At 49.8% G+C, this 22,786-nt stretch overlaps 9 protein-coding genes across 9 annotated transcripts; 3 read left to right on the top strand and 6 right to left on the bottom strand.

Annotated features, from left to right (window-relative positions):
- Nucleotides 1-271: 271 nt before the first annotated feature.
- EPUS_03771 (uncharacterized protein) lies at nt 272-2,106 on the bottom strand (the record flags this gene model as incomplete). Its single annotated transcript, XM_007807754.1, has 3 exons — nt 272-1,435; nt 1,487-1,964; nt 2,012-2,106. 3 exons carry the CDS (start codon nt 2,104-2,106, stop codon nt 272-274), a joined length of 1,737 nt encoding a protein of 578 aa, XP_007805945.1.
- Nucleotides 2,107-2,488: 382 nt separating this feature from the next.
- EPUS_03772 (Homocitrate synthase) lies at nt 2,489-4,187 on the bottom strand (the record flags this gene model as incomplete). Its single annotated transcript, XM_007807755.1, has 5 exons — nt 2,489-3,527; nt 3,581-3,648; nt 3,703-3,783; nt 3,839-4,053; nt 4,106-4,187. 5 exons carry the CDS (start codon nt 4,185-4,187, stop codon nt 2,489-2,491), a joined length of 1,485 nt encoding a protein of 494 aa, XP_007805946.1.
- Nucleotides 4,188-4,812: 625 nt separating this feature from the next.
- On the bottom strand, nt 4,813-6,804 carry EPUS_03773 (uncharacterized protein; the record flags this gene model as incomplete). The annotated part of the gene is made up of 5 exons (XM_007807756.1): nt 4,813-5,301; nt 5,395-5,668; nt 5,722-6,289; nt 6,351-6,606; nt 6,655-6,804. 5 exons carry the CDS (start codon nt 6,802-6,804, stop codon nt 4,813-4,815), a joined length of 1,737 nt encoding a protein of 578 aa, XP_007805947.1.
- A 971-nt stretch (nt 6,805-7,775) lies between these two features.
- Nucleotides 7,776-8,509, bottom strand: EPUS_03774 (uncharacterized protein; the record flags this gene model as incomplete). The annotated part of the gene is made up of 2 exons (XM_007807757.1): nt 7,776-8,080; nt 8,152-8,509. 2 exons carry the CDS (start codon nt 8,507-8,509, stop codon nt 7,776-7,778), a joined length of 663 nt encoding a protein of 220 aa, XP_007805948.1.
- A 3,446-nt stretch (nt 8,510-11,955) lies between these two features.
- EPUS_03775 (uncharacterized protein) lies at nt 11,956-13,131 on the bottom strand (the record flags this gene model as incomplete). The annotated part of the gene is made up of 2 exons (XM_007807758.1): nt 11,956-12,142; nt 12,191-13,131. 2 exons carry the CDS (start codon nt 13,129-13,131, stop codon nt 11,956-11,958), a joined length of 1,128 nt encoding a protein of 375 aa, XP_007805949.1.
- Nucleotides 13,132-15,788: 2,657 nt separating this feature from the next.
- EPUS_03776 (Tetrahydroxynaphthalene reductase) lies at nt 15,789-16,643 on the top strand (the record flags this gene model as incomplete). The annotated part of the gene is made up of 1 exon (XM_007807759.1): nt 15,789-16,643. One exon carries the CDS (start codon nt 15,789-15,791, stop codon nt 16,641-16,643), a length of 855 nt encoding a protein of 284 aa, XP_007805950.1.
- Nucleotides 16,644-16,827: 184 nt separating this feature from the next.
- Nucleotides 16,828-19,401, bottom strand: EPUS_03777 (uncharacterized protein; the record flags this gene model as incomplete). Its single annotated transcript, XM_007807760.1, has 1 exon — nt 16,828-19,401. One exon carries the CDS (start codon nt 19,399-19,401, stop codon nt 16,828-16,830), a length of 2,574 nt encoding a protein of 857 aa, XP_007805951.1.
- A 311-nt stretch (nt 19,402-19,712) lies between these two features.
- On the top strand, nt 19,713-20,696 carry EPUS_03778 (uncharacterized protein; the record flags this gene model as incomplete). Its single annotated transcript, XM_007807761.1, has 5 exons — nt 19,713-19,845; nt 19,903-20,250; nt 20,315-20,502; nt 20,555-20,562; nt 20,609-20,696. The coding sequence occupies 5 exons, from the start codon at nt 19,713-19,715 to the stop codon at nt 20,694-20,696; spliced, it is 765 nt and encodes a 254-aa protein (XP_007805952.1).
- A 400-nt stretch (nt 20,697-21,096) lies between these two features.
- On the top strand, nt 21,097-22,005 carry EPUS_03779 (uncharacterized protein; the record flags this gene model as incomplete). Its single annotated transcript, XM_007807762.1, has 1 exon — nt 21,097-22,005. One exon carries the CDS (start codon nt 21,097-21,099, stop codon nt 22,003-22,005), a length of 909 nt encoding a protein of 302 aa, XP_007805953.1.
- Between the last annotated feature and the right edge of the window lie 781 nt (nt 22,006-22,786).

Here is a 22,786-nt window from a genome sequence, read left to right on the forward strand (position 1 = left end):
AGGACTGTGAAGTCTTACTACAGGAGTCTTCTGTGGTATTGTTTTGCTCAGGAGTTTTGTTTTTTTAACTCTCTTTGGGAAGATGAATTTCAGCAAGTTGAGACGGTATTCATATATTCATACTTATACCTCGTGTTCTGTGCTTGCAGCAGGAAGGTTGTGATGATTATTGGCTTTTGGTACAGGCTGTCCTCCTTCAGCCACGTAATAGCCCTATCATCTACTGCATTTTCTTTCAGCGAGCTCTTCAGAAGACTTCCCCAGCTGCCTGCTATGCTTTGTACAACGTATCCAAAAACCCTACCACCAACCTCTCAACAACACTCTTATCTGGTATCTTTCCTGCCACACCATACAATGCCCCTGCATTGCCACGTTTCTTCTCTCCTTGAAACCCGGTACCACTCCTTCTCATCTCATCCGCCTTCTCCTTCTCCACTTTGACGGCCTCCACAAGATCATTGATCAATCTCTCCACCGCCTCACCCTTGGTCATTGGCAAGGTAACGGCAACGTGGATCCCTGGCGGATGCTGTAGTGCATTCAAATGCCATCCTCGGCTGCTCATTCCATCCGCCAGGTCATATAAATCTACATCCGGATCAACAGACTCAAACGCGACAACACTGACGCTAGGCTCGCCCAGCACCTTTAGGCTTCCTTTCAGGATTGGATGCTCGATGATTGCGTTCTGTATGGTGATTCGTGTGCCAACAATCTTGTGGCAGGATTCGATGTATCCAGCTTCCCCAACCGACATCATAGAAGCCCAGCACCCTGCAATTAGCGCCCCTGGTCTGCTTCCAGCCATTGAGGGTGAGCCGTAGACACCGCCACTCCAGTTAGGGCAGATGAAATACTGGTACTGTCTCAACTGCTTGCTCCGATACAAGATTACGGAATTGCCTTTGGGTGCGAAGCCATATTTGTGCGTGTCGACTGAAATCGAAGTGACGCCAGGCACTCGGAAATCGAAACCTCCTGTCTCGGCAAATGGGGAAGGGAAGCCAGCGGATGGGAGGAAGGGCATCAAGAAGGAGCCGAGACAGCAGTCCACGTGCAAAGGAATTCCACCGTTATAGCTTAATGCTAGGCGGGAGAGGGCAGGAATATCATCAACAATGCCGTGGGGGTAGTTGGGAGCACTACCTACCAGCATAATCGTATTCGGGTTGATCAGCCTCCTGACTTTCGGTATGCTGACACGATAGTTTGGTGCTGGACAAGGCACCACATGAATCTTGATGTTAAAATAGGATGCTGCTTTATGGAAGGCTGCATGGGCGGTAGAAGGGACGATAAGTTCGGGGTTTGTGACTGAGCGTTCAGCGTGTGCTTTATTGCGAGCGGAAAGGACTGATAGGAGGATTGATTCAGTGCCGCCGGATGTAGTCGTACCAGCACCAGGAGGTGGAGCATTGAACAGAGAAAGAACCTGAGAGTATTAGCCATCAGGGATGGTGCCGAGCAGGGTGGATATCCAAACCATAGCTACCACCTCCGCCTCCATCTTCCTGACACCCGGAAATACATCAGGATGTATCGGATTCGCAACGCCAAACATCTCCATCGTCTTGGCCTGTAGCTTCAACAGATCTTCTCCGCCATGGTAAACCGCACCGCTAACCTTCCCGTCTTCCCATCTTGTCCTTTTCATCTCACATAATTGACCCAACTCCGCATCCAGCTGTTGCCCGGTCCATGGCTCCTTGGGTAAGGTCAGATACCTCGTCACTCCTGGCCCCTGGGGAGCAAGCTTGTCTTCGATCTCAGTGATAGCCGTGGCGACGTGCTTGTCAACTTTGGACCGCACGCCTGGAGCGCGGAGAAAGAGCTGATAGGCACGTTTGCGGAAGAGAGAATATGCGATGGTGAGAGTTCCGAATATGCCATACCCGCGGACTAGGTAGAAGGATTTCCGCAGGTAGCGAAGGAGGAATAAAGCGAAGATAATATTACGGAGACTGCAAGTGGAGTTAGGTGGCGTCTGGGTGTGGATGAGCGATCTTACAAGTTGAGGTTTGTACTTAAGGTCTTGAGGCGGGAATATCCCTGAGACTTTCTTAATTTGTCCTGAAGAGAGATGGGGAGGGCTGAGGAGCCCATTAGTAGATGTTGCCTTAATGCGAGGATGATATTGCGAGGGACATGAAAATCGTGGAACAGCATACAAATGGCAAATACAAAATGATGGACCTCGGCAAGCATCTGCGGGGCACGATCACTTTTTAATTCATAGTCACTTAGTTATGTACTTCAGCATCGGCAGGGCAATAACTTCAGAAGTGCAACTCAGCGTCTTCAAGCATAGTTATAGTAGGTAGTTGTATATTTGGATGTTTGGAGCATGATCTGAACCAGTTATAGTGATCAGTTTCACCGGTAAATGTAGCGATGTTTGAAAACACCCTCCAAGTACGTGCCGCTGCTTTTTTGGAGCCAGAGCTTTCCCCCATAACACAGCGCCGTTGGATGCAAAAGATGTCTTTCATGCTGTTACTTGGGCTGTTCGTGCCTTTTTGATGGTTCTCTCCATGTCAGCTTCCTCTGCTACCTGCTGATCCAAAGCCCTCTTCTCTGGCTCATCAGCGATCTCTTCTTCCTTTTCTGCCAGCAGCTTCTTCTCCTTGTCACTCATGTTGGGCAACAAGATTGGCTTATTCTGGCCATGAAGAATATTTCTGTGAAATGCATGGATGATACTGTCTGCATCGTCGATGGCAATCGGTCTGATGTCAGCCAGAGCCTTAACCTTGGCTGTGCAATCTTTGTACTGAGCATCCGTCATTTCGATATTTAGCTGCTGCGCTCTTGACTTGATAGCGTTCCAGCCCGTCAAACGTGAAGCGAAGTGCACATAGCGAGTCATACCAAAGTCGGCCGGATCGATGATTTCGTATGTGCTTGGGTTGTTCAAAATAGCCTTTGCGTGGATACCGGCCTTGTGTGTAAAAGCGCAGAATCCAGTGATGTAGTTGTTGAAGGGGATATTGACTTGCACTGCTTCGGCAACCAAGTCCTCGATATCTTTGATCTTTTCCAGCTTGTACTTGCTCTTGACATAGTCGCGATCTGCTGCAATCATTCTTGCCATAAGACCACCCAGCGGAGTGATACCATTTCTCTCGCCAATCCCAAGGACCGATGTGTCGACATGCGTAGCGCCAGCTTCCAACGCACAATAAGCGTTCGCAATCGCACATCCAGTGTCGTTGTGAAGATGTATTTCAATCTCACAATTGACGACACCTCGAAGTGTTCTGACGAGGTCGTACACTTGCCGGGGAGAAGCGCAGCCAACAGTGTCTGCAATACCTACACGGTTGACACCAACCTTATCGACTGCGGAGTAGAGGGAGAGAAGATCGACAAGATCTGACCGGAATGAGTCTTCGCTAGAAAATCTGATTTCGATGCCCTTGGACTTGACAAATTCGATAACTTCTATTGCGGTGTTCTTGATGTAGGTCATATCCTTGCCATGGGAGTGCTCTCGAAGAAACGAGGAGGTTCCAATGACAACATCACTAAGGAGGTACTCAGCCTCGCCATGCATGCAGTACGAGAAGCGGGAACTTACACCCCATCGACACCGGTCTCGACTGCTATTCTGGCATCGTCCATATGACATCTAATGTGTGTAAGGATCTGGAATCGTCAGTGGCGTGTGCGAATGGACCGAGGGCGGACATCCATTCTCACCTTGGACTTCAATCCGAGCTTGCAGATTGCCTCGCAATCCAGCCTTGATTGTTCCGAAGCAGCGGGACTGGTAAGTTCGATCTATCATCGCTGAATCAGAAACCCAATGCACATCTTCGTGGCACGAAGAACACACGTAGTCTGCTCCGAAGTCGTCCAACGCCTTCGCTATCTCGATCTTCTTCTCGGTGTCGAAGAAGGCATTGGCAAATTGCTCTCCCTCTCGAAGAGTGCTCTCGATGATCTGGAAGCGGGAGATATTGCTGAGAAAATCGCCGACCGGCTGGTATGGGTTCCGTGATTGAGCGTGCGGGTTCTCACGGGTATGAATGCCAGTATAGCCAGAGTGATCTTCACAATCTTGTCAGAATGGACTTGTTTGACGTTAGGAGACACTTTTTACTGCCGTTGATTCCATTAGCACCATTGGTATGGCCATTCACACCATTTACCTGGCTCTCAACATTTTCCGCGGAGGGGCACATGTTCGCTGGTGGAGGGTAAGTATGAAAACTCGAGATCGAGGTTACAACGGGATGAAGCAAGAAGCGAGACGCAGCCTAATCGAGCGAGTGAAGACGGTAGAGCAGATTTGCGGTGAGAGCTGCAAAAGAGTGGCAGGGAGTGGATGACTCTCTAGATTTATTTTGGTATGACTGTGCAGCTAGCTGATGAACAAAATGATGGAAAGGTCCCCAGACTAGCTAATTGAAACTCAAATTCGTAGGGTCTCGATGTGGGCAGTTGATGCGGGGAAGAATTTTCAATTTCTTCTGTGGCGAGATCGGCCACCCCCGCACTAATTATTCCCAATACATATCTTCTTCGTACTGGAATCTGGTTCGGTTATCAATTCTACACCTCAATGCTCATAGGTATGTATTGTCCAGTGCACCAAATCTGCTTAATTCAGGCTCCTTCACGCGATAAGCTCGGTATAAACAGACAGGCTTGCGGATTGATTGGCGCATGATACACTCCGTACATTTACAGCAGAGTCCAAGACAGCTCACTCCGTTGGCTCCGTGCGAAGAACCAACCTCAAACTGATATTCCCAGATGGAATCATCGACTGACGGTAGCAAATTTAGAATCACCCTATTTCAGCAATTATGCCGCCCTTCTCCACTCCGCGTATCGTTCACAGCCAGTGCGACCGCTTGCTTGTAGCCTGCTGAACTCTGCCTGTGTGGCATGCTGCTTCAACCTCAAGGGCCATTTCGGTACGATCGTATTCTCCTTCATGACCATTCCGGTCGCATTTCCGACCTCATGTAATCGGCAATCCTTTGTGAACCGCTCCCATAGCCCATCGAAATCCCTGAATTTCGCTGTAGCGGCCCATACGTTCAAATTGTCGGGATCATAAACACTTCTGGAGAGAATCTCATCCAGTCGTGGGAAATAGGGCCTCATGGGATCGAAGTCGAAATCCACATTTCCCCTCTTCTCTTCTTTTATGAAAGTCTCTTCAATCGCATTGAGGAACAACATGAGGAGCGTCGCATGTGGATTTGACGCCGGCGTTCGGAGAAGAGGACCGAGGACAAAAAGGCAGCGAACGGGCCCTATGTACACTTCATCACAAATGTTGGACAGCTGGCAGAGATTAGTTCATGTTTGAAACCTCTGATAAAATTGAATCTGTTGTGCGTGTCTCATTCCCAACGCCAAGGATATTGGTTCACTTACCTCAATTCTGTCAAATGAATCCTCGCCGACTCCACATTGTCTAAGCGTGTCAGGCAAATCGACTGCGTCCACATGTAGGAGCTGTACGCTGATTGAGATTTTGGCAATCTTCTTGCAGAATCGAGTGAGAAGGTCCTTCAGATAGAAGAACAGTGCCCCATATATGTCGTTCTTTGCGTCGGGTAATTTTTGCAAAACCTCATCAATTGACCAGCCTTCCAGAGGTCCTGCAGAGTCTGCAAGCGGCCACCGGGAATCATTCTGGTAGAATGTGCTACATCTAGTTAGCTGCAACGTTGCGCATGTAGTAGTCGTAGCATTACATACGGATTCGGAGTGTCAAACTCTCGACGCGAAGCGCTGAACGGTAGCAATATCCCATCATCACGAAACTTCATCGTTCCAGCTCGCCATCCTGGTGGGATCTTATAAAGCGCTCGGTCCAGATAATCTTTTCTTTGACACGCCATGGTCGTGTCCCGGCGAACCTTTTGAGCCTGGGTAGCGGACAGGCTTTTGGGCACCTCAAAATAGGATAATAGGAGGTTCCAATCCTCTTTAGGAAGGACAAGCCGTAGTGATCGCGCTCCAAGAGTCCATTTTTTAGAAAGCATCCCCCCGGATGGCTTTGCCTGGATTTTCATGCACACTTCTTGGATGAGTGGTAATACGGATTCGCGAAGCTGATGGAGTATCCGTCCAGGAAGCAGAGCAGAGTACCAGAGGTGGAGCATGATTATTGCAGCCGTGTCCGGATCGAAATGTAGCGCTGTTAAGAGAAGGATCACATTTCGTGATACAAGATCAAAATCCCTATCGTTGACAACTGTTTCCAACATACCGGTGTACTTCTGAGGAAGCCCGAGAACCGACTTTATGAAATTTCGCAAATCACCTGATGCTTTGAGCGGGTTAGCGGGTAATGTGAGCGTTATTCGGGTTGGAGGCGTCTTTACCTGCAAATAGTAATCGAAAGTTTTCTTCAGTAGCATCAGCTTCATTGTCTTTCAGATTGAGCAGGTCAATCGCCGGAACATTCCCCCAGAGATATTTCGGCATGCCAAATGAGTTATGAACAAAACTGACTCTCATAAAGGCTGGTTCTCGTCTCTCCATATGCCATGACGGTTTCCAAGTCTCCTTGATCAGAGGGGATTTGCAATCGAGCTTGTGTGCAGGCCAATGGATCTTTTGGCATTCCTTGCTGCAGTACTGCGAGCGATCAGTTCCCTGTCAAGATAATGATTGAGGATAACCAACCTGGACCAAAAAACAGCCACTGCAAGCTTTTGACCCAGGCTTTCTGCACGGAGGTTCATGGTCTCCAAGATCTGTATTGGCACAGAAGATCTGAAGTGGTATTTTGGAGGTCAGACTGGACTGCTGCGATTTCTCGTTGCTGGTAGCCATGTCGAATTGCTATCCTTCTACACTGAGAGAAGAAAATCAATGTTCCAGCCTGGGCTATTCCACCTGGTAGGAAGTTGGCAGCTAAGGTTGAAAATGAGTGGAAGAGGTACGTCCAACGGAAAATAAGTATGAGGACCAACAACGATGGTGAATGATGCAGGTGAAGGCACAAACAACGCAGGTCGCTAGGCAAAAGAGAAGACCTCAGCGTGAGGCGGTGACCAATTCCGCTTAGATACAGACAAACGTCCGAATATGTTAGACCACACACATGTCAAACCAAAAAGGGAAATTATCTGGCTATGCATACAAGGCGGCCGGCTGTCCACCAACCCTCGTTGACTGACAACTAACACTGTTCTGCATCTGAAGGCAGTAAGTGAAACAGCTTCCGGGACAAGACTCTGTGCAGGGCTCGCTCTCACATGCAACCAACGATACAAAAACATCAGACGGACAATATAGACAAAGTACTGTCTATTGACGTGCTGTATGGAGCATTGGCAGACTGTCCACTATCTCATGGACATTCCTTGAGAAGGCATTGTCACTTCTGGGTCATTTCGCCGCATGAAGAGATGCACCTCCTCTGTATGGTACCAGTTGACTATGAAGAAGTCAGCAGCCTATCCTGACAGGACAAATGGTGAGATAAAGACTTTCTCCCCTTTCTCTCCTACCAGAATATCAGCCAGTCTCACATTCCGCCTATTTCTACTTCGCAGCAGTCCCGGTATCATCATGCCTGCATCTGTCAACCCTCAACCCTCAACTGCTCTGCCACAGTGCAAAAATAGGTCTGTTCACTTCTGGTATCGCCTTCAAGCATAAGGTCTCTATGCTTGCATCTCTGTATAGTCAGAACTTCGCCGCCACACCTGTCACTGCATTGTGGCCTGCTTGAATCACAAGAAGGATCTCTCTAGTCCAGGAAGGTGGGCGGGCAGTAAGGAATATGCTGAATGACCTTCTCAGAGAAGCTTTAGCTGTCCTGTAACCTGGTCGACGACACTCTTCGGCCCTAGGACACCCAGGACAGTTGCACTACCTGCAGCTATTTGAGTCCTTCCCGCATCATGTATAACTCTTGTGCACAGGCCTAAGCTTACTGCTTGTGCTTGCAAAGTCATCAAATCGTCTTCTGATTTGGCTTGCACTGCTATCTTGGGTTGGCCTCCTCTTTCCCATCGTTGCAAGAGAGCAGCTGAGGGCGCATGGTTGATGAGGTATTTATAGCAGGCTAGCGTTGCATGGGAGCATTGTGCTGCAATTTTGCCTACATTCAATGGCCCAAATCAGTATTGAATATGCAAGCTTGTCGTACAGCTGGAAGGGGTCAAGTCGTACCTTTCCCCATACCGAGGTCCGTCCTCACCACCAATACCAACTTGACTTCTTCTGCAGTATTCGAGAAATCCTTCAGCTCTTTCCCATCACATTCTTCATCACTTTCATTATCATCTGCTTGTGTTCCGGCCCCAGCCCTCTGTTGTGCCATCAACTCCTCGTCACTGGAGTCAGGATGTATTGTAACATTGTAGCTATTTGGCCAGCTCCTCATCTTACTAGCAGGCTGTGGGGTTTTCCCAGAAATGCTGAATAGCCCAATATTGGACCCCTGGCCTAGAAAGTAGCCGACTGTGACGGCAACCAGGCCCACTGCAACAACAGTTGTGGCTGTGGAGGGGGACCCTGAGTCTGCCATTATGACTTGTAGCTGTTGTGAAAGAGAATCAGTTGGAAATCATCTTCAATACTTCGAAAGATCCCCTAGAATTTATCAAGTGCAGACGTGTTGGCTGCATGTACTATAGTATGAGACTGGTTGTTGAGACTCGCAAGTCGGAGTCAAGAACAATTTTTTCTTGGCAAGGGGCAACAACTCTGGGGACGTCTCTCAGCACCCCATCTAAGTTACACCACCTTTTTATTCATTTGGATAACCATTCATACACAAATGTAGCCTACCATAGGTTGGATGTATGTCATTGATACAGCAAACTCCTACGGTTCGACGCCATTTCGTGCCTTTGCCTGTCTCCCAAATAGCTATCCTAGCCTGAGCAAAGCCGTTGTTCAAGCAAGCAAGTGCTGTAACGAATGTCCTGGCCACCCTCTCCTCAGTTATAGAGACATGAAACCTCCGTCTCACAGGTCGTCGTCGAGGCTGGTTTCGCCAAGCTCATCCCATATCATTGGTTTCCATTATCTCAAGCTGCCACCCGAACTTCGCGCCACGATCTACCTCTTTACGATCCTGTAGACGATGACCTTAAGACAATGACCTTCTTCAACCCACAGATTGAAAAAGGTCTCTGTTCTCTAGCACTTTTCTCTCTGAGTGACAAAAAGCGGACTTTCAACCCTTTTATATCACCAAGTACAGATCTCCATAAACTTCCACGTTTGTAGGCAGATCTCGAGGAATATAATGTATCTGGTATGTGGAGACTCTATTTCGCTTGGATATGGCAAGAGGGTCTGCGATATCATGCCAGGAGCGGTGAGAAGATACGTTCAGCCGTCCGCTGGTGAAGCTCCATTGCTTTGACGGAGAAGATCTGGATGAAAAAGGGAGAAAGCATGATATCAACTCGGGCCACACCAGCAAAGCGATGACATCTCCTTGCTGCGTGTTAGGCATCTGTGGCCAGAGCGCTCACGTCATCACTCTGGGATGCTTTGTTGAGATGATAAATTGAGAGCTATTTTCCAGATCCAAGGAGTGTTTAAAGGAGGTCTTATAATATGCTCTCGGTTCTTGCTAGGATAGAAGAGTATTGGTAAGAATGTTGCTATTGATGTGGTTCCCTAGTCGAGCTGAACGGCTTCGTCGAAAATATTCGAGAAAAACTGACACGGCGTGGATTGATTGACCTGCGTGATCAATCTCTGGCTTGTAACTCGCTTTTGACTCTCGTGGGGTCTGTGGAGGCAATGAAGAACTTCTGTGCTGACTAGACTCCCCTTCTCAGATTCTTCCTGTCCATATTTCAGTCCAGAGTTCCTCCAGACAAGCTCAAAGATGTTTGTCGCAGCTTATTGGAGGGAACAGCAGGGAAAGTTGTGATAATGTTGTGGGAACACTTGGAATGTTAAGACTTGCGAGCTGTGGACCTCAATGCAACACCGCAAAAAGATTCATAATTCAAAGATATATATTTTTGGTTTTAAAGCTTTGTTACCACACCAGTTCCCTTAGCTCAATTGGATCAAATTACCACTCGGGGTAAAAGGCGTTTGAGTTACGGGTCGACCATCGATAGGAGTTCGAATACCAGCATGCTACCGACCAGAAGCATTATTACTCCTTCCTCCTCACAACAAATCATGGCAACTACAACAATTCACAACAAAAGTAGAATCTGTTCAGGACAAACTACCATCGGGTAGTAGGCGACGGATTCTCCTTTTGCTTTTTTGATGGTTTGCGGCGTTGGGGCCACTCTAACATGTACATTTTATATCCTGTTTTCCCCCTGCAGATATTACATCTTGCCCAGCAGCAATTTCTACAAGTAGGTTTCCCTCAAGTAGTGCAGCAGAAAAAGAATGGGACAGTTTCTTATTTCACCTTCAAATCCTCGTCCCTCCCTCGCTGCAGCCAACCAAAACTTCTCTCCTCCAGAACTAGCAGATAGCATTGCTACTGAGGAAAGCACATATGACCTCACTACAGCGCTGGCACCAGTATCCGGCGCCTCGGTTGTGTTTCTCTTACTGAAGTCTCCTAGCTAGCTCTACTACATAACAATTCAAGCTCTAATCGCGTTGAAGATTATTGGATTGGGTCTCTGTGCAGCCGAGAGCCGTGCTTGCAGAGTTGCAGCTTGCCAATGCATGAGATGAAGCATGACGCCCAGAGTTTGGATCAAAAGAGATGTGGTTTTACTGTGTAATTTGGTCAGAGGTGAAGAGACAATATTCATATGATTTCGTATCCTGCTTGTCTCAAATTTCAGATTCTTCTTTAGCTGCGACCTAAAACGGCAACTAGCCGGCAGTCTAACCGCATTCGCTAAAAAGAGGTCTTCGCAGAAGAGTCTGAACCCTGAATGCCAAATACAGGCATGAAGAACATTCGCTGATTCCTGCGCCCCCCTGGTGCAACAGTCATTACTATGTGACCCCCACGCGCGCTGCTAGGCGCGTGCCCGACTGATGTGTGTAGGTACTCATCGGTCAAGGTTGGTCCATATTGTTTCCTAGAGTGTTTTTGGATTTGGTAATTTTAATCCATTGTGCCTGGACAGCCGGGATTAAAGATGAGCATGAGTACAGAGAAGCAGGCATTGAATCCTACTTCGCCCACGCAACACAACAACAGCGAAAATGAAGCAACCAGCCCAGCAAGTCACTCCAACCAAGTGGCAGATAATGCCACGAATGAGAAACCTCCCTCTTCAGACCAACCACCATCTTCCATGCCATATACCATATACACACCAAGTCAGAAGAGACGGTTACGCGTCCTCCTAGGTTTCGCGGCTATTACTTCACCACTCACAGCAACAATCTATTTTCCCCTACTGCCTCTCCTTCGTACACACTTCAACACTTCTGCCCAAGCTATCAATCTTACCATATCAATATACATTGTCTTCCAAGCCCTGTCGCCAACAGTCTTTGGTTCCTCTCTCCGACTCTATCGGTCGCCGGCTGGTGTATTTGATTATACTAGCTGTATACGCCCTGGGCAATCTCGGACTCGCCTTGAACAAGTCTAGCTTGGCCGCCTTGCTGGCTCTGCGAGCAATTCAGAGTCTGGGTGCTAGTGCAGCTTTTGCGGTGAGCTGTGGCGTTGTTGCAGATGTTTGTGTACCGAGTGAGCGGGCAGGATGCTGGGACCAGTGAGCATGGCTTTGAACTTGGGAGCTTGCGTTGGACCTGTTGTTGGAGGAGCAGTGGCATGGATTAGCGATAGCTATGAGTGGGTGTTTTGAGCTTTGGCTATCGTGGGTTAGGGTTGCACTGAGAAGGCCTACTGCTTTACATTCAGAACAGGTGAGCTCATCTTGCAGATAAATACCAATCTTTCCATGTACAATATTGTCTTCCTCGTCCAAAAGAGTGGGAGGACAGGTGAGCAACCTATACTCTCTCCGGGCACAAACTGACCGCACATACCTTGGACGTATACGTGCCATTGATCTAGTTTCCGGCACTATTCCTCATCTTTTCCGCGTATGCAGCAGATTCTGCTGAGCCAAATTGAGTTGCAGTGTGATCGGCCTCGGGTGGAAAAGCCACACGCTGATCCTGCTCGAGTCTGGGAGGCGCTTCCCCTTTCGCAAAAGGTGCGAACTTGCCGATAAGATAGTAGAAATCATCAAATGCCCTGGCATAAATTAGCTAATAGCCTTCCTTGAGACGCACTTCAACTTACATCTGATGAATTGCTGTTCCCTGGCTGCTGTGATTGACAGAATAAAGTATGTTGTAGTAGGTGGCGTACAATCGATTACTGTCATCCCACTCCTCCTTGGGCTCACTCGGTGCGTAGTTCTTTAGATAGGTTTGAGTGTAGACTTTGTTGTGAATGTTGTTGTAGAAGGGTCTCCAGTCTCCAATCTCCATTTCGTTGTGTGCGTAGAATGATGCGGCATCGAACGTGTAGATGTTTCCCGTATCAAATGTGGTTCCAGTGTTACCTTCCCACAAACCACCATGAATCAAGCACGGCTTAATGCTTCGACCTTCACACTCAAGAACGCCGACCAGCCTAGGTATGACATGAGAGAAGATCCTTTCCTCTATCTTCTCTAGTGCCTCCCAATGCCCGTTTGTCTCGTGGTCGAGCTTGGCCACGTGCTTTAGCATCTTCGTAAAGTGTGCGGTCCAAGTGTCCTCCCATCCTACGGCTTGCTGAGTCTTGCCCTGGCACGTATTGATGTGAAACCCAAATTTCCCTGTTGGTGAAACGCTGTTTCGATGCAGTTGAGCCAATCTTCTGCACAGCTGGTTTGGATCTGGAAAACGATCGCTCATGTCAATGTACTGCAGAATGAAGAAGTACGTTTCCGGGCCTGGTCCACTCCGCTTACCCCACGAAGGCGGTTTGGGCGAGAACAGGTTATCAGTATTGTGTAGAGCAGAGATAGCATGGAATTCGCCTTCCATGAGTCGTCTGCCAACCTCTCCTTTAGCAGTCTTTAGGAAATACCGATTCGTCTCACCATCTAGGAATTTCACATGAAGTCGGGCTGTGCTGGTCCATTGCGATAATCCGTATCGATTGGCAGAGACGACTGTAGTTCCAGGCGGGAATTTGGCAAGGATACCATCATCAATTGGAAAGTCCCCCAAATCGGGCGAAGTTCCAGCCATTTCGAGGTTTCAGGTCAGTAATAACAGATCCATCCTTGACTTCGGTTGCGAGAAGCTGTACTCAATCTCGCTATTCAACATCAATATCTGTGCTTTTCTGGTCTGCGGCAAGTATTACCAGGGAAGTTGTCCGAAATCACACACATGTTTTCGTGCTCTCAAAGTCGGCCACCATGTCTACATCGGTAGAGCGGCTCTAGAAATGAAAAAGATGGGCCAACCAAGAATGTCAAAAATCAAGAGTCGAAGTCAAAACGCTGCTGTTTTCACCTTGCTTCCCGAACCAAGCGACAAGTAGGGAGGAAACAGAATGCTTTTCACAGGAGAGCATGCAATAAAGTGGGGAGGGCTCGAAGGGCGTCAACCGTTTCCTCGTCTCCCTTCCCCCAAGGGAGGATCGTTGGATAACCAGGTCCGTGGTCATACACTGGGCTTCTTGCCTGGCATATCCAAGGAAGCCAAATGGCGACCTAATAATTACCACCGGGCCAATCGACCTGATTTCCGGAAATTTGAGGGTTTGCTGAATATCTCTACCAATGTGTATTAATCCCAACAAGTTGATAATGGGCCTCCCTTACCACTGCGTCAAATAAACCAAACAAAGTGTGTCTTCCATAATGAGCTGGAGTTTATGCACGACTTGTGTCGGTAAGATGGGATGAGATTGCTTACCACTCCGGCATCAATAACCGTAGGGCGGCCTCCAGGCACCATCATCTCGTGATCCAAGGACTTAAGATCCAAAGAATAGGCAGAGGTAAAATGAAGAACTTACGATTGAAGAAAAAGCAGAAATTTCCTCAATCTGAATCGCGAACTAAATTACATGGAAAAGAAAGGCAGGCAGAGCATCGAACCCTTGATGCAGCCTCATCTCTCCATGGGGAAGATCAGCTAGACTGCATCAAGGACTGGAGGGCCTCAGCCGCATGTACCCACAAAGCAAACTGTAAAAGCTGCGCTCCTGTGTGCATCTGTTGTCTTGACCACAGGGAGGCGGTCGCGTCGATCTCAGTCCTAAGATAGCCATAAACTTCGATATGCTATCCGAACACTTTCAGGGTGATCAAAAGAAAAATGGTAGACCGAAGCATCGAACACATAGACTTGGAGGGCGTGAACCACGAGACACTGAGTGAACCACCTTGAACGAGGTAGCGGCTGTGCGATCTCCTCGCCTTAACCATCCGAACAAAGATGGTCTATCGATGTCGGTCCCAACTTTGGTCGAATCCGTGTCTATATATTTTTCCTCTTTCAAGTTGAAGAGAGTTGAGCAGAGAACACCATGCCCAGCTGCGAACACATCAGGACTCGGAGGCCGTCAACCACAGCACTTACCACAGCACTTGTTAGCCACCTGGACAGAGGCGACCAGATACAAGTGGAAATCCTCCCTGCACCACCCGGACACAGGCGGTCAAGTCACTGTCGGTCCAACTTTTGCCGCACTTGTGCTTATAAGTAGTCTTCAATATGCTAGCTTACTCTACCAAATCCCTCCTCAACAAGATCCATCCATGCCAGACGCAGGAACCATCATTCTTGTTCCCATCCTGCCCAACCCATGATGATTATCACCTACCTCCTCCGTTCACGTACGGCGTTCATGACACCCCCGCTGCTGGTGTACAACGCAATCATCCCATCTTTTCCCCCACCATGAAGTCCAAGCCGCTGTTCAATGTGAGTAGCTTTTCCCTGACCTTGCTGCCTCGACCATCGCTCTGGCGTAGATGGGTAAACCCTTCTTCGCATACCCGTAGAAAAGCTTGTGTGGCCTGCACAAAGACATGAGGATGAAGAAGTCAGAATAGTACCAAGACTGCGGATGGAACAATCGAGACAAGACATTGTCCGTCAGGTGCAGTGGGCTCAGCGGCGTCAGAATGCTCATCCCCACAAATGAATCGCGCACCACCTTCAAGTTACTCTGCCACGGCGCTACAACCACTCGAGTTCACCAAGGATCTAGTTATCCCTCTAACATGAGAAATACAATAATCATCAAGTTCTAAATCGAGACTGCGAGAGATCAAAAAACTCCGGACCTCCAGTGGGAGCAGTCCGATCTAACTAGACTAGCGCCTCGGCATGTGCGATGGCGTCCGGACGTGGATTGTGAGCTAGGGATGCGGTCCGACTCTTCCTGCATCCAAAAGTCCGCTGGGCTGCCATCCCAAAGTGCCCGGAAAGCGGAATGGAGGAAGATGAGGAGCGAAGAAGGCGATTCCTGTCATTTCAGACTTACTGGAGATGCGGATTTGTTTCCTTAGAGAATGGAGAGCTGGCAGTTGGTGTTGAGGAGATAGTAATATCGAGTTGATTTGGTCAAAGAGTCATATATTTCACCAGTTGGACACTCTGCTAGGCGTCCCACAACCACGCGACGGAGACCGGAATCATCGACTTGACCATAATGTCCGCCGGAACGGGAGACGCAGACCTGAGCTCCGCTGGGCTCGCGGAGAACAAGGCCTCAGTATATAGAGGCTTCCGTCTCTTCATGAGAAGTAATCTCTACATATTGCATAATTCACAGGCTCTCTATCGAAGACGACCTTAGACAAGAAGCATCTCAGCCTCAGTTCGCCCACATACACCCAAATCCAACCCAACTCAACCCAAACCACATAAAACATAATTCCATCAAGATGGTTTTCTCAATCACCCCCGACCAATCCAATGGCCCTGCCCCAAGCACCACCTCCCACGAAGTCCCCTCCTACCTCCTCACCGGCAAAGTCGCCCTCGTGACCGGTTCCGGCCGCGGAATCGGCAAGGAGACCGCGCTCGAGCTGGCTCGCCGCGGCGCCAAAGTCGTCATCAACTACGCCAACTCAGATGCGGCGGCCGAGAAGGTGGTGCAAGAGATCAAGGGCATGTACAAGGGTGCCGACGCCATCGCGATCCGAGCCAACGTGGCCAACGTGTCGGAGACGATCGAGCTGATGGACAAGGCGGTCGAGCACTTCGGCAAGCTCGACATCGTCTGCTCGAACAGCGGCGTGGTGTCGTTCGGCCACCTGAAGGACGTCACCGAGGAGGAGTACGACCGCGTCATGGGCATCAACACGCGCGGCCAGTTCTTCGTGGCGCGCGAGGCCTACAAGCACCTCGAGGTCGGCGGGCGCATCATCCTGATGGGCTCCATCACCGGCCAGGCCAAGGGCGTGCCCAAACACGCCGTCTACTCCGGCAGCAAGGGTGCGATCGAGACCTTTGTGCGCTGCATGGCCATCGACTGTGGCGACAAGAAGATCACCGTCAACGCCGTTGCGCCCGGTGGCATCAAGACCGACATGTACCAGAAGGTGTGCAAGGAGTATATCCCCAACGGTGAAAACCTGAACGATGAGCAAGTGGATGAGTACGCTGCGACCTGGTCGCCGCTGAACCGTGTCGGTCTGCCGTTGGATGTTGCTCGCGTGACGGCTTTCCTGGCCAGTCAGGACGGTGAATGGATCAACGGAAAGGTTCTTGGGATTGATGGCGCTGCCTGCATGTAAATAGCGTATCTGTGGTCGCGGAGTGGGTTTCTTTTATGGCTTGTGGGAAAACAGCATTTCAAAGAAGGTCTTGGTCGCCAGCTAGATCTATTCATTCATATCTTTTGAAGCATACATTTCTGCTTTCTGTCTGCGCTTCGCTCCCGCAGCTTGTCTGCTGTAATTGATCGTCAGGCTATTGCGCTTACTTCCCTTCCGCCCTGTCAACCAAAGAATTGTCCAGCCCAACAGGATGCCAAGCATCCCGAGTACGATTCTGCGCCCATACAACGTCTCCCTTGAGGTAGACAAGCACGCCGCCCTTGCCGGTGGCACTAGCCGTGATTCTAAAGACAGGCAGGCCGGTCGTGGCATGCGCTTCCCGCATCGGTATCATCAAAAGATTTTCCGAAATGCTCCACTGATCGACCTGGTCTTTGAAGCTCATATCTTGTTCTGCGACAGGCTCGACCTTCTCAGCCTTCACAGCTGTGTGTCCGTTCGTGCTGCGCTTGACAAAGTCTTCGGTGAGTCTCGCAACAGGTGCTGGCAACTCCTCAGCGGCGCGATCACCCAGCTCCAGGGCAAGCTCCATCATCTCGAGGCCTTTTTGCCATTCATCTGCTGCTGGCTTCAGGTCTCGAATGGCTTCAGGGATTTGTTCCTTCCACCAGGAGAACCATTCACCGACCTCTTCGTAGTTGGGATCAGAGGTCAGCCAGATGTGTAGCACGTCATGCCATTTGGGGAAGAACTCTGCAACAAGCAATTCGCCCATGACGTGAGGGTTGAAGAACTCTGTCCATTTTAACACGTCTTCGAGCGGCGCCAGGTCTTGCTCCTGTGGGTTGATCTCGAGATGATTTCGCAGATGTCGTGCAAGACGCGGGAGCAAGTGATTTCTCAGGATGACATCAAGGTCTGACTGAAGAAGGTTCCTCCAATGTGATATACCTTCCATCACGCCTCGTGTAACATCCCAGTGGTCGAAGGTTGATCGGAACTTCCGTCTGACCTCGCCCATGACACCATTTGCATTCTTGAGATCTCTCTGTCGCTCGCTCAATAATGGAAGCCATTCGAATAACCATTTGTGAGGGGCGAGGTGCGAGTGGTGTTTCCTGTTGCTTCGCGGCTTCCACTCTCTGACCGCATTCTTCAGCTTGGGTACAATTGTCTGAGTCAATAGCTGCTCATAGGCAAACCTGGGCAGAATTTGTTTCCAGCTTTCCAGCAGGTTTACAGCATTCTTGGCTTCATGAACGTTCCAGTCGTTGACCAGCACTGTGCGGACCTTTGGTAGCCATAGGGTGACTATCATCGATTCATATAGAGTGGTTGACTTCTGGTGCACCGGCTGATCATCATTGACGCCGAGAATGGGAAGAACTCGTCGCAAGGCCGAAACAAGACCTTCAGGATCCTGCAACGGATCCCACCCTTCCATCTTCCTTCTGAACAGCGGCTCTAACGAAGCTACAGCAGCCTCAGGAAGTCCATACTCTTCAAGTCGACCGCTGAACTCTACCTGCAAGATCTCCAAGTTTTGAATGACCTCGTCCCATTGTTCGTCCAACGACCCATTGCCTTCGAGACTTAGGCTATCCAGTGCTTTCAGTAGAGCTCTGGTCTGGTCGATCGCGAGGTTATTAGCCTCGATCTCTCCACTAAGAAGCAGCTCCTGTGCATCAATGTATTTCTTTTTCTCTGTTTCCGCATTCCACGCATCTGCAAACGCCTCCAGATCTCGCTTAGCTCGCTTGGCGATCTTGGTTGATTCTCCATCTGATACCTCATTTGTAGGCGTCATCAAACCCGAGGTAGAGGTCAATAATCTCGTCTCCCTGCCGGTGGCGTCAATCAAAGACTTTAGCACCTTGGGCACCTCGAGACCCTCCGCTGCCGCTTCAATATCTCCTACTGTGCGATACTTGGTCCTTGGTTTCGATCCGGGTGTGCTAGCTCCGCTTCCACCTTGGAGCCTTCGCTTCTCTTTGGCCTTTCGTTTGCGTTTTCTCTCCTCTTCTGAGCTGTCCTCCAGCACCTCGCCCCGTCGAGCCGCTTCCCTCTTTGCCTCTTCCTTGGCTTGTTGCGTCTTCTCCTTGACCGTACCCAATCCGGCTCCCTGCGGACGAAGCTTGGTCTCGATGGGATTGACAATACCTTGACCAGATGAGCCTAGACCTTGCCCTGCCACATAGCCCATTTTCGCCATCATCTTTGCTGCAAACGAATTGTTGTTCATGCCTCCCTTGGAGGAAGCTCCGAAATTGGAAGGTCTAGACATGGCTGGAGGTGGGCTTTCGGTTTTCATGAATTCTCTGGCACCCGTATAAGCTTGTTGTGCTGAAGAGGGTGCAAAGCCCAGACCTAACGGCGTACCCATATCATGGTTTTTGCTCATGTTCTGGGGCGAACTTTCTCGAGCTGCCTGTGACCATCCTAGACCTGTACCAGTTGAAGGTCGTAGTCCTGCTGTATCATGAACCTCAACACCCAGCATTTCCTCCCCGTCCTCCTCATCCACCTCGGAGCCGCCGTCAGCTTTGGAGGACACAAATCCCACCCCTTTCCCTCGAAGGGTGCGTGATTTCCACTGCTGAACTGGCCGGTCATCATCACTATCCGACCCGAAAATACCTAGAGCAGCGCTTTCCTTATTATCTCGACCAGTTTTTCGCCGCTTGCGCCGCGGCTCAGCAAACTCTTCCGCCCCAGGATCGGTGTTGGGGAAAAGAAAGCCATCTTCAGCACTCGAGGTTTCTGAGGAGTCCGACATCAGTCTCCGTAGGATCTTGATGCATGAGATCAAGTCGTAGATTCGCCGTTGACTTCGAATTCTGTTAATTCATTAAATCGGATAGCGCATATCTTTAGCGCAGTGTCCGGCAAAGAACGAAGAGCGTCGGCGTTAACGTCAACTAAGTTATACATAGCGTAGTAGCTCCGGCGGCCCATCTTCGGATGACGGATGACATTCAACCTTCATCAAATGGAGCAGAGCTCAACACAGGTCCTGCTACAACCCTCCAGAACACGACCCAGCAACAAGCTATCAAGAATACATAGCTGCGAACTAGTTTCAGCAGCATGGCTACAGCTCTGTTCAGAAAGTCAGTAGCTACGATAGCGCGTCGAGGGAGTCCCTTCAATGCCGCCAAAACAGCTGCTTCGGCAAGCACGAGCTTTGTCCGCGGCAAAGCTACGTTACCAGACCTGCCCTGTAAGCTGATCTTGAAAACCTAATGAGCCCAGGTAGGATGCTCAGTGATTGTTCCAGATGATTACGCCGCTCTCGAACCATCTATTTCCGGCAAGATCATGCAACTGCATCACGACAATCACCATAAAACCTACGTAAATTCATACAACCAAGCAGTTGAGAAATTCTTGGATGCGGAATCTAAAGACGACATTGCAGCCAAGATTTCCCTCCAACCATTGATCAATTTTCACGGCGGAGGTCATATCAACCATTCACTGTTCTGGGAGAATCTTGCGCCAAAGCAATCTGGTGGAGGGGAGCCACCATCCGGGTCTCTCGCCAAAGCCATTGACGAGACATATGGTAGTCTAGACGAGATGAAGAAGAAGTTCAACACAGCTCTAGCCGGAATTCAAGGCAGTGGTTGGGCTTGGCTTGTGAAAGACATACAAACAGGTCAAATTGGAATAAAAACATATGCTGTAAGGATTATACTTCTATCATATTTGTTTGACACATTCCACCACGCTCGAAGACTTCCTCGAAGACTCCCTCGAAGACTCCCTCGAAGACTCCCTCGTGTGTGATGGAGGTATGCTGATGATGATTGAACAGAACCAAGACCCTGTTGTCGGCCAGTACAAGCCTCTCCTGGGCATTGATGCTTGGGAACATGTTAGTCCTGGCTTTCTTCTTACTGCTGACCATTTGGCTGACTTCTTTACAGGCATACTAGTTCGTCGTCCACCCATTATTCATTCCAGCACTAACCTCTACATAGCCTGCAGTATCAAAATCGCAAGGCTGAATACTTCGCTGCTGTTTGGGACGTTGTCAACTGGAAAGCGGCAGAGAAACGCTTCCACTAAAACAATGTGCTTTGAACCCGCTTCACCTCAGCTTCTCTCTTCTCTTTTTCAGTGCTCCTCCTGCCCTTGGCAATACGTAAGTGGCTTCTGTATTATAGCAGGGATCAACGTGATCACAAAAAGGGCGCACTCCATGACTAATGCTTAAGCTCTTTTCTTCTTCTATTCTCTTGAACGTCTTCTCTTCACACGGCCCTGCTTTCAGCTGCATGTTACTTCTTCTTTCCAGAATTCCGAGCCTTTTATGATGTCAGCCATAACGTTGACAGCCCGCTGCCACTGCTCCTTTGCCTCCTTCACCTATACCATTCCGAGCTCGGCCATTCCGCTCAAAGCTGCCGTTTGCCATTGTGACTCATGTCGTTATGCCACTGGTCAAGTCTTTGCTACATATGCCGTCATGCCCTCTGGGGTATCTCGCCCTGATTTCTCCCATCTAAGTGCCTACGTCTCCTCTCCACAAGTAACACGCTACTTCTGTCCCAAGTGCGGCGCATATGTCGGAAACATAGAACCCGACGAGTGGGAATTCGCCAGTGGAATTCTAAACAGCACTGAAGGCCTTCTGGACCGAGTCCAGATGTGGATCGAAGATACTAAGGACGGAGGCGCCAGCATCTGGCTCAAGAAAGGCCACGGCACAAATCCAACCCGACACCTCCGCGACCGAAAATCGTCTGAAGCGACGGACTCCTTCATCGTTGACCTGAGCCAGAACAGCAAACAGCAAGTCTCTTCCACATCACGACCCCCGTCCCTGAAAGGAAGCTGCGACTGCGGCGCCGTCAGCTTCTTCCTCCAACCCCCAACACCACCATCATCATCCGAAACTACAAGCACTCCACAGAGATACCCGGCCTTCCTCGACGCCTGCACATCCTGCCGCTTGACCTCCGGCTTCGAAATAGCATGCTGGATCCGTGCTCCACAATCCCATCTCTTCCATGCCAGCCCCAACCCATCCGACGCTTCTCCCTCCCCCTCGTCCAAGCAAGACGAAAATCCAAACCTGAATTACCCCCTCACCCCCACAAATCCGTCCTTACTGCACTACTCGTCCTCGCCAGGCGTAGATCGCTACTCGTGCAAGACCTGCACAGCCTCAGCATTCTACGTCAATGACAAAAACAGAGGTGAAAGCGTGGATGTAGCAATGGGCCTGTTGAGGGCGGAGAGTGGGGCCAGGGCGGAGGAGTGGCTGGATTGGAAGAGAGGACCGGAGTTTGCGGAGGAGGGGACGGATGCGGTGTTTGTCGCGGCGCTGGAGGAGGGGATGAGGCATCTGCCGGAGGACGAGACGGGGGCGTAGCCGCAGACGAGACAACGGAGAAAAGCGTACCGAGCGAGACCACGAGTCCGATCCGATCTACCATCACGGTCACGTGCTCTTATCTATTTTGGATTCCCTCTCCCATCCAACCCCAATCTCAGTCAGCTATCCAAGTTTTGTACAGCCGTCTCCATGAATCCCATCCCATCCCATCACACCGACCCAACTCAAACCAGACCAGAAACGCCATGAGCATACATACATACATATATACATATATATATGCACACCTAACCTCACACCCCTCCAAGCCGTCACTCCTTCTTCCGAAGAAAGAGCCAGCACAGCACATCACAGCGTCGGAACCACTGCGGTGGAGAATCATAGCTCCCAGAATTTCCCCCTCGGTGAGGGGAAGGAAGTGCATCGTGAATCATGTCTCGTGTCTCGTGTCCCGTAGACGGCTGCGGACTGGATTGATATTGTGTTGATGCTGCTGCTGCTGATGATGATGATACTTCTTCCCAGCGCAGCCCGAATATCCCATCGCTGTATTGCAATACCAAGTGGGGCTACTACTTACGCGGTCGGTTGATTACATGCCTGGCAGTCTATTCATCCACCTGTCCATCCGTCCATCCGTCCGTCCATCTATTATAGCAGGATGGGGGTGGAGAAGGGCGTAAGTGATACCCCTTCGCAGCGATATATCTGTATAACCGATAGATGACTTACTTACGGATACTTGTAGCACGTCATGCAGGCTTGGGTAGTTGGTAGTTGGATATGGAAGCCGTGACTGGCGAGGGGGAGAGGAGCG

Source organism: Endocarpon pusillum, assembly GCF_000464535.1.
Source record: "Endocarpon pusillum Z07020 unplaced genomic scaffold scaffold7240, whole genome shotgun sequence".
In the NCBI taxonomy this organism is placed as follows: domain Eukaryota; kingdom Fungi; phylum Ascomycota; class Eurotiomycetes; order Verrucariales; family Verrucariaceae; genus Endocarpon; species Endocarpon pusillum.